Source organism: Sinocyclocheilus rhinocerous, unplaced genomic scaffold (genome assembly GCF_001515625.1).
Source record: "Sinocyclocheilus rhinocerous isolate Xijiao unplaced genomic scaffold, SAMN03320098_v1.1 scaffold534, whole genome shotgun sequence".
Lineage (NCBI taxonomy): Eukaryota > Metazoa > Chordata > Actinopteri > Cypriniformes > Cyprinidae > Sinocyclocheilus > Sinocyclocheilus rhinocerous.
Window position 1 is genome coordinate 2,554,349 of NW_015646352.1, and position 10,990 is coordinate 2,565,338.

Here is a 10,990-nt window from a genome sequence, read left to right on the forward strand (position 1 = left end):
AACTAAAACTTTTAAAATTTTTAGGAATTAAAATAAAATTAAAATAAAATAAAATGAAATATAAATATAAATCTTAGATGAAAAACCTAAAAATAAACCCTCTGCAACTAACTGAAAAAAATAAGTTGAAGTACTAAAATTACTTGAACTAAAATACAAATTAAAGCTAAATTGAAGTATACTACAAGCTAATTCAAAATATTAACAAATACAGTATGCAAATAATAACAGTATGCAAATAATAAAATAAGAATTAAAGCTAAATAGTAATATAAAAAACATAAGAAACTAATAAAAATGATAAAGCACATAAAATTACTAAACTTAAACCACAATTAAAATAAGAAAGTTTAATATAAAAATAAAAGCTGATTCAAATGTGAATAAATACTATAATAGAATGTTAATAATGTAAAATAAAACTAACATGAACCAGTGTCTCCCCTAGGTTTAATGTCTAATTAATTAAAATCATGAAACTTAAACAATTTAACATCAATTTATTAAAAGTTTAACAAATATTACATGTTTAGGGCCTATGAAATGTTTTATTTTTTCCAACCTTATGTTTTATTGTTACCAAATTCTGTTTTAGCATGTCTAATTTCATATTTAAATATGAATTGTTTTGCGGCTTAATATTTACAAATACTAGTGGGAGTGTGCTCACTTGTGTGTGTGTGTGCGTGCGCGCATCGGGGCGAAACTCCGCTGTGCGTGATACAGAGAGCGCGATCATAACGTAGAGACCGAAATGACATGCCGTCGTGTAAATAAGATAAATAACATAAGGCTATTTAGTTTGTTTAATAAAAGAACAAGGTATAGACCTGTTCTATCGGAAAGGTAACTTTAAATGACTTCTGTTGTGATCTGGCGCTATAGAGAAAATATAATTAAATAAAATTAACTTGACCTTCAAGGGGGGCGGGGGTTGCCGTTGGGGGGGCGGGCCGCCCCCCTAATATAATGGCAGGGGAAACACTGATGAACTTAAATTTCTCATAAAATACTACCAAATACTAAAATTATCTGAGCTTTTTAAAGTTTAAAGTTAAAATTTAAATTTGCTGCAAGTATTTTTTTATGGAATTGCATACAAATATTCATATTATATAACATCTGACATTACTGAATTAAGTGAATTAGATGTGTCAGATTTTTTGTTAGGCATTTTCTATCTATCATTTTGAATGTTCACAGGACAGCCCATATATGGGAAGCAGGAAGTTTGTAGTTGAAGTAGGCGGGTTTTGGAAAATAGGGGCATGTCTAACAGTGCCAGAAAGGCTAATATCACTTACTGCACCTTTAAATGAATCAAAAAGATATAAATGAAGTAAAAGTCAACTAATGTCTCCTGAGCTATTACAGAGCAATCTTTGAGCAATAAAATGTTCCTCTGGGCTGGCCCAGATCATCTAACTGGGGACTGATTTACATCTATTTATCTGTCAGTTTCAGTATAGATTTAAGTGTGAATTTGTGGTAAAGTATATGTTTTACAAAACCATATGGCAGCTCAGTTCAGGGGCAAAACGACAGCAGGACAATCTCTGTGAAGAGTTGAGGACATTGTTGTTGCACCAGATTCCCTTTGCAAGCTTTGTGTGTGTGTTTGCTTGTGTGTGACCTGAAAGCTGCTCAGCAGTAGGCAAGCTTAACCTAAAGACACGGTCGCTTAACCCCCCTCGCACATGTGTGTGTGTGTGTTTGTGCGGTAATGCGCATGTATACAGCATGCACAGCTGCAAACTACCACACATTCATTTGCTACACTCTTCCTTTTCCTGTTCTCGTGCACTGACGGCCCTGTCTGTCACTCTGCAAGTCGGGCGGCTCAAATTCTCGCCAGCATAACCCTGTGCTCACAGCGTGCTGTCAAAATCAGCCCTCTCAGAAAAAATTATGATTTTTTTCTTCACGTCTAGGCCACTATGCAGTCGACACAGCAGTCCAGCGCAGATTAGGTGGTGATGGATAAAACCTTGGAAATTATTATTCCACAGATTGAGTGTGTGTGCAGATGAGGTGAGTGTGGATGCAAAGGGATTATTTGTCCGTGAAGCTTTGTGTTATGCATATCTAGGGAAACTGCTGTACTCCTATTGGGTAAAATACAGACTTTTATCTGCGCTTTAGTAGAATTTTTAGAGGACTTTGTGTGAGAAAGGTCATTCGTATGTGTAAATGTGCAAGAGGTGTCCTTGCTGATCTACATGAAATGGTATGCACAATCCATTATAATTCTGTAATGTGGCGTATTTCTGAGTGAAACAGCATATTCAATGAGAAATATGTGGGATGGGACTTGATTTTAGCTATTGGGGATTGATTGGATAGTGACAATTTGAATATGATGTTAAGTCACGACTTGTGGAATTGTCTTTCTGTTTTTGTTAATTCGTCTCTTGACATCAGTGTCAACTGTCAACCCAGTTATAAAACCACAACAGTAAAATATACATTTCCTGGTTGTGTCAAAGACTGACCTGTCCTCATTGATCTGTGGTAAATCTTTTGATGATTTAGGTCAGAGTTTCGAATAGGAGCATCTGCCGCAAAAAAAGGTAACCAGCATCTCAACATAAAAGGACAGCTAAGTCAATGGCTGCTTTTAAAATAAAGTTTTATAGTTGTAATTCTCAGCTTTGTTGAAGGTGGTTAAATATCGGATAAGTGGAGGGAAAGTTTTAGGGGTACATAGCCCCCTTACTGAAGGGGTTAAAAGCAAAAAAAAACATTAAACATTTTTTCGAATGTTTTTTTCTTATGTTAAGCTCCATTTCAGTCTGTATTTAATTATATTTATATTATTTATATTTAACAATTTTAAATCACACTGAATAAAGGGTCTAAAACAAAAGAACCATAACACCTATCTGAGTTCTTTGTTCAAGAACAAGGCAAATTTAATTGGTACTTCCTTGTGACAAAGACTATATTAAAGAATATTTTTCTGTATCATCTTTTCAACTAATCAGTGTAATTGTCTTTCTGTGATGTTGTAGTCTAATCTTTCTCATCATCTGCTCCATATGTTTGTATAGGCCTGTTTCTGTCCGTTTATTTCATGAGGAACAACTACAAAATCACCACCACTCTTATCATATTTTACGGTAACACCTGTGCAGTGGTAGCTTTTTAAATGATAATTATCCTAATTTCTCCTTTGTTAAAGTCAGAAGGTCATTTGGGATAATAAGCCACATCTGGTAGACCCTCTTTCTAAAAAATATATGAATAACAAGCATTTATAAGGTCACTTGTATTTCATACAAGTTTTTATTTTATTTACAAACAATACGCTTTTTTAAATGACATATTTTACCAAACCCAATTCGAAAACACACATCTGTGACACAAATGTGTCTTTTAGTAGCAAAAACTACATTCTTACATAGCATGCTACACTTGGTGACCTGACACTCTGCGTTCTGTGAAAAGCTATTATTATTTATTTTTCATCATGATTTTCAAAACATTTGAAATTTTACTGGGATCCAATTTGTTGATTGCACATTATCCTCTACTTTCATCTGATTGCCTGTGTATTCTGTTCCCCCCTCCCTTTGTTTGTCTGCAGGCTCTGCGCTGACGAGGCCTCCCCTTTCCGTGCCTGGAATATTCTGGATCACAGGAGGTTTTTTTTGTCATCACCATGATCAGATTCTTCAGGAGACTCTAGCCCTGCAGACCCCCACCAAGGAGGGAAGAGGCTGGGCACAGAACCCTGCATATCCCAAATTCGGTCGGACATAGTGAAGGACCCAAGAACCATGTAGTGTGCCTCTTTCTGCCACAGGGGGGAGGGTTAACTTTGTAGTTCTTTTTTTGTTCTTTTTTGGCACTCGGGGTCCTGATCTCTACACCGCTCTACTTGATGCTGTTACTGGCATCCTTACCCTTAGCTTTCATTGGCTTCCTCTTGTGGGCCCCACTGCAGACCATCAGGAACCCCTACATCTACTCTCATCAGAAACCAGACAAGCATAGCGCTGAGCAAGGAACATCGGCTGGAACCGGGGCAGCACTTGCTGAGTGGCGTCCACAAGGTCGCAGCTTTTGTTTTGGCAGTGCCAATGTTTGCCTGCTGCCGGACTCACTCGCACGCTTCAACAACCTTGCGGACACTCAACGCCGAGCTCGTGAAGTGGGCAAGCGAATCCGTAATGGTGCCAGCAGACCCCAGATCAAGATATACATCGACTCGCCCACTAATACATCAATTAGTGCTGCATCCTTCTGCAGTTTGGCCACCCAGGGCTTCCGCCGCACCTCATCTTTGGACCATCGTCCCGAGCCTGTGGTCACCACTGAAACTGAGACTGAGGCCTTAACTGAATGTCCTGTTCACCCCTCAGGAGGTACAAACTCGGATTGCCCCGTCCACAGCACTGGAGCCCAGAATTCCTCAGAGTGTCCCCTCCACCCCAATGGAGAAGAGCATGCTCCTGATTGTGCTGTCCACCAGTTTGCAGACCCACACTCCTCTGTTGAGTGTCCAGTACATAGCAACATCATCCAAAACTCAGAAGACTGTCCTCTCCATCCGGCTGGAGTGCAAATTATTTTCACCTCTCCTGATTCTGAGCCGACTGAGGCTGAAAAGGGAAACCATCAGACCGGGGATGGGGATACGGGTAGCCTAGAAAGCCATACGGCCTCCCGGGAATCCCTAGTTCGCTTCCACGCAGCTGATGGAGGCATCTCCCCCAACAACACCCTTTCACAACACCGCACCTCAGTCTTTAAAAGGCCAATTGGCCGCAAACGCCGTCATGGAGACGATGGCTTTGACCATGATATCTCTGCCTTCTTTCCAGCCAACCTGGACTTCCTTTGTCTGCAGGAAGTCTTCGAAAGGCGAGCTGCAGACAGGCTCAGGAGGCAGCTGCACCGCTATTTTCCCTTTGTGCTGAGCGACGTGGGACGCTATGGCTGGAAAGGCTGTTGCTCCCGGTTCAAGTTCTTGAACAGCGGGCTTCTGTTGGCCAGTCGCTACCCTATTCTGGATGCCCATTATGAGTGCTTCCCTAATGGGCGCAGCGAGGATGCTCTGGCTGCTAAAGGAGTTCTTTTTGCCAAGGTGAGCTTGTTATACTCCTTTCTTATGGCTTTATTTAGACTTAGCACGTCAAATTTTAAGCCATTTTTCTTGATTGAAATCCTTACATTTGTTATATCCAAGATATTGGATTCCTTCTGTTTACCTTCTGCTAGTTTATGCTACACTCTTGATGTAAATTGCATGTGAACCAGTGCAGCTTTCAGCTTGATTAACTGAACCCCCAGACCTCCGATTTAAAGGGATCTTTAAGAGTTATTATTTATATTCAGCCAATTCATTCTTATTATCAGTGTTTATACCTGCTGTACAACATTTGATGCATGTCACTGATATCGAAATGACACATTAGGGCATTTTCCAGATCTTGAATTTTCCATGGCACGTGTCTGGAGTTAAAGTTGGACTTCTGGTTTGAGTGTACACAAACAGCCTGAATAATTTACAACTAGCCCTTTGTAGCCTAGAGGGCCTTTTTGAAACACTCATCTGTCATGCCTTCAGAAACACAGGCTTCCGCTCTTTGTTGAAGCATGGCTGGATGTACGATCCTGTTGCACTATATATGGTCTTAATGGGGCTGTGCACTTATGCTGAGTAGATATTAATATTTAAAAAAAGTTTCACTCTGAAACAATATTGTATGCTCATTTTAGTCTGTATATTGTAAAGAAAGGCTCATTAGTCCTGCAGCTTCTGTTGCTAGCGTTCTACATAAGGTTTATATAAGAAGCGGTGAATGCGCTAGCAGCTGATGGATTATGAACTAAGGTGGTATTTAATTACAATGATGAAAGTGTTCCCATAGATCTTATGTGCTCTGGTTCATACAGTACTTAGGTAAGGACCATATTTTGCATACTGACATAGGTTTCATTTGAACATTAGGCCTTTACCTAATTAACCTAAAATAACAATCGCTGGGTTTAGCCAACTGTGAACAACAGATTGTTCTGAATTCTTCAAGAATGGTGCAATGAATTGACCAGTTGAATGTTAGTAGCGCCATGCTAGTTTTCAGTTTCAATTACAAAAAGTCCTTTTGTTTATGCTAGCATATGGACAGCGTATGAGCAAAAGAGAAAGTTGTTGTGCTTTGCACTGTTGTTAAAACATTTTCGTGCTATGGATTTTTTGTATGTAATGACTTGACATGTCAATTGCACTAATGTTGCTATTTGCTTACAATAGTAACATGATGTTGCATGCTTATCATGTGCTAACTAGTGTCTATACTTGTGCTTTATATTAGCTTGTGTTTTTGTTTGCATAGCCCTCACTTAGAGTGATGATGAGCACAGGCTTTTAGGGTTGAGATATCATTACTCTCTCAGCACTGTATCCGATTCTGGACGGATTCCAGACCTGATCTCTTTTTCCCTCCAAAAGGGCAAGAGGCCAGCCACCATTGTGTGTCAGACAAAGCTGCTAAATACTAACTCTGAATGTGTGTGTGCTAGAGAGAGAGCAGCCTGTTAAATATTGAGTACTGTACACAGAGAAACAGAAGGTCAGTGCCTGTGCCCTGTACATGTAGGCTACTTACTAAATAGATTCTTACTTGAATTGACGTTCAATCTTTTACGGGGGTATAAGTTTAACCAACTGCTTCCAGAAGTTATTGATGCTCTTTGGATACTCCTCCAAGGTCCTGGCCTCTTATTTGCTTATCTGTTGAACCACAGAATATGTCTGTCATCCAGTCCTGAAGGTTTCAAAACAAGGCTAGGGTAATTATGTTTATCATTACAAATTTAATGAGGACAGAAATAACAATGTGTTCTAACCAGGCATGAGTTTCCAGCGACAAGCTATTTGTCTGACCACTTGAACTTGAAACTGCTGAATGATGTAGCACAATTGCAGCCAATTAGACAATATTGGCTGTTTAGTACACAGCTATTTGAAGCAAAATTTTGAACCAATGAGATTTCACAATGGGCGGGGCTACCAAAGCTTCTACAGTATGTAGTTAGTACACAGTGCAAGACTAGGACTAGAGTTAGTTTGAACTGTTAGTGTAAGACCGTACAGTTGAAAGACAGATAATTATGGTAAAGAACTGCTGTGAAAATCCCGCAAGAGCCTGACAACTGGAGCAAAACCTAAAATAATTAGTTTGAAAGCTCACACTTCAGTTCTTTGGCAAAAAAAAAAAAGTTTAATTAACACACTCAGATGGAACGGGGATGTGGAAGGTCATTGTCGCTCTATCTGTCTTGTTCTTTTCTCACACTACCTCTCATGTTTTTCACCAAGCACAATAAGGACACATTTCTGTACTGGGGAAGCTATTTTAAACAAAAGTGGCTTGTGGCTTTAAAAGCTACAATTTCAAAGTAGTTACATTACAGTTACAATGTTGTTAGCTTCACTACAAGTAGATTACCACATGGAAACTATTTAAAGGGTCAGTGTCTTTTTAAATTATTATCAGATGATTATTGTTTTTACAAACAGAGCAGTGTTTAACTGGCACAAAACAATGAAATTAAATTAAACCATTAAATTAAACAGATACATTTACACAAAATGCATAATTTTGGAAAGTCGAAAACAGTGGAAACTCACTACTGAAAAAAGGTAGTAGTACAACACTGCTTTTCACCCCCGGGCCATTATGGGTAATAAAAGGTCAGCTTCTGATAAATAAACAGACAAAGCTTTGTCAAATAATTTGTGGTGGTGAAGGGGTGTAAAATTAACAGGGTGAGAGAGGGAGGGATGTGTGTGGAGTGGAAATATTAATTAAAAATGCTTCCCGTAGGACTGAGCGGCCCTTTAATTAAGGCCTTTCAGCATGTATGTTCAGCCCTCTTATTATTATTCAAGAGCTCTCCATATAACGTCAAGGGTAGATGCTCATTTAGGGTTTGCATGATCGTTAGCAAAATGTTGAAGTGTGTTCATAAATTCCATGCCTGCTATATGCATTTAGGAATGTTTAAGTGTTTATTAGTTCGTTTGTTGTGAATTGTGATAGTGTCCTAAGAAAATAGTTAATTTTAAATTGTAATGATATTCTACAATATTACAGTTTTTACTGTATTTTTGATCAAATAAAAGCTGCCTTGGTGAGCATCTTCTTTCAAAAACTAAAAAAATCCCATCTTGTTGGTCAGACATTGCTTTCATGACTTTCATTGCTCTTTCAAACACGAATAGTTCGTGTGTTAGCATTCAAAATGCAGAACCATCTTTTCCATCCATATCATTCAGGGAAACATAACAGAGGTTGTTTATATATAGAATTGTTAAAGGTACAGTGGCAAAAACAGCTTGTTTAAAGGTCAGAGGGCCATTCCTGAAACAAGAACGAAGTGAATCTGCATAAATATTGCATAAATGCATTCTTACATAAGTTGTCACATTCAATTCAATAGGACAAGTATATACAAATGGATTTATGAGAGACATACTCGTAAATTTGTTCTGCTTGGGTTTTATGAAAGAGGCCCAGAGACGAGGAAAACGGTTGTGTAAAACTAAATAACTATTTTTAGTGCAAGAAAATTTTACTGTTATTATGCATAGTCTTCAGGAGGGAAATTACAATGCTGCAATATTGCAAAATGTTCCCCCTAAAGCTTGGAGATCGTACAGTAATCAGTGCTGTCTTTCAGCGGTAAAAGACCGTGGCCCGCTGCTCCTGCTGTGGTCAGCTCTATTTGCAAAGCTTTGTTAGTGTAAAGTACTAGCCATCTTCAGCTGTAGTCATGTCTTTGCTGTGTGTGTTATCAGCTCAGCATTCAATCTGCCAGTAGGAGTGGATTAGAAGGACCGGAGGAAGTTTATTAGACAGCCAAGCCTCTGTGTGTGTGTGTGTGTGTGTTTGTGTGCGTGTGATGGACTTGCTGCGCCAGCTGACTGTTTCTCCTTTGGGCAAATAATCTTTAACCTTATAAGAGATCTTACAAGTGGCACATTCCAGTTAGCACACTGCTTATTAACACTTATTTGCATGTTTGCATAATCACGTGTTTGTGTGCGTGTGATGGACTTGCTGCGCCAGCTGACTGTTTCTCCTTTGGGCAAATAATCTTTAACCTTATAAGAGATCTTACAAGTGGCACACTGCTTATTAACACTTATTTGCATGTTTGCATAATCACAACACAAAACCTTGCATGCACTTTAGCTCAGATAAAACATCGTCCAAGGTCAGACAAAACCCTTGCACACACTTAAGATTTCAGCAGTCAACACCAATATCAGTGAAATTTAATATTTTTCTACATTTCAATACCACAGCAAAACTAATATGCTATTTAACACATTATTTTATATAAATGATTATGAAATTATTTAAATGTAAAATTTTTATTATAGAAATTATTAAACCACATTAAATATAGTAATATAAATGACCAAATACAAATTAGTGAATAATGAATAATTTAATTTGAATTTATTTTATTTAAAGCAGGCCCGCATTTAAAATTAGACTGTTTTTATGTTGCATAGTAGAGGGCTTAAGGAACAGTTCACTTAAAAATTAAAATTTGCTAAAAAATTTACTCACCCTCAAGCTATCCAAGTTGTAGATGAGCTTGTTTTTTAATCGGAACAGATTTAGAGAAATTTATCATTACGTCACTTGCTCACCAATGGATCCTCAGCAGTGAATGGGTGTCGTCAGAATGAGAATTCAAACAGCTGATAAAAACATCACAATAATCCACAAGTAATCTACAAGACCATCTTTTTATCCATCCAGTTCTGCTTTTTTGTCAAAATGTTGTATGATCATTATTAATGACATAATAAACAGCAATCCTAATGTACATATATTTATATATTTTGCTCATGAAGTGTATGCGTGCATGCACACATGGGCATTGAAAAACAGTTGGCTGTCATCTAATTGTTGGTACTTGGTGCTACCAATACTGTAGAAATATTTTTTTATTATTTATTTTATTATTTTATTTTATCTTATTTTAACCTTTGACATCCCTATTGACACATAAAACATTTGCACCCATCTGAATTTCTGCCCCCTCTAGTCTGTCAGTGCAAACACACACACTTAGCCAAGCATGGATAAATGTTTGAAATATTCATACACAAGGGCACAGAAAGAGAAAGAGAGGCCATAAAGCTATGGAACAGAGAAAGGCAATGAAGATGATTGAAGAAAAACTAGTGATGAAATGAAAGACTACTAGCCCTGTTTGATCCAATGCAGTGAGCTCATTGTACAGACCACATGGATAGACTCTCATTAGTGTAATTAAATCTACAAATCTCCTCTGGAAAAACAATGACATTTATTATCGCCTGCTGCTGAAATATAGAATTAGCATTTTGTGGAGGACTTCAGTATTTGGAAGGCGGTTGAGGAACTATGTCCAGCTGTACTGTAGCTCGCAGCACTTTGAATAGGAGTCCTTGCTGGGAATGAGCCAATGTAAGTCATTGAATGATTTACACTGAATGGGCCGTCTGGATGAAAAGAGGACAGAGAGATGCCAGTGCTAGAACTAGCATGATACACAAAGCCTGCAGAACAAGACAGAATGAAAAAACATTTTAATTCTCTAATTATTTTATTTTATTTTATTTATCAGTATTGATTAATTGTACAAGCTACTTTTCCCAGTTTTTCCTTAATATTTAGATTTACTTTTGCTGTCAATTAATGCATGCTACAGTTAATATAAATAAAAAATAAATAAAATATATAATTAAATTATAATTTAAAATAATTTAATAACACTGTTTAATAAATCAAAATCACCATCCATTGTTCATACTGTGCATTATGATGTTGTAATGTCTTAATTCACTTTAAACACTTTAAGCAACAGATTTTTAAGTTATTACTAATAGGGACATTTTATTTATTAATTTTATAGAACATTTATATCAATAATGATTTATATTAATATAATGAATTATGTTAATATACTGTATATATAT

The 10,990-nt window shown here is 37.4% G+C and overlaps 1 protein-coding gene across 1 annotated transcript in view; it reads left to right on the top strand.

Annotated features, from left to right (window-relative positions):
• Positions 1 to 3,841: 3,841 nt before the first annotated feature.
• Positions 3,842 to 10,990, top strand: part of LOC107707521 (sphingomyelin phosphodiesterase 3-like) — a gene marked incomplete at its 5' end in the record, with an annotated part of 21,542 nt that continues 14,393 nt past the window's right edge. Inside the window, one exon of the mRNA XM_016511579.1 lies at positions 3,842 to 5,089. Coding sequence (XP_016367065.1) covers positions 3,842 to 5,089 — 1,248 coding nt within the window. The remainder of the gene's footprint in view (positions 5,090 to 10,990) is intronic.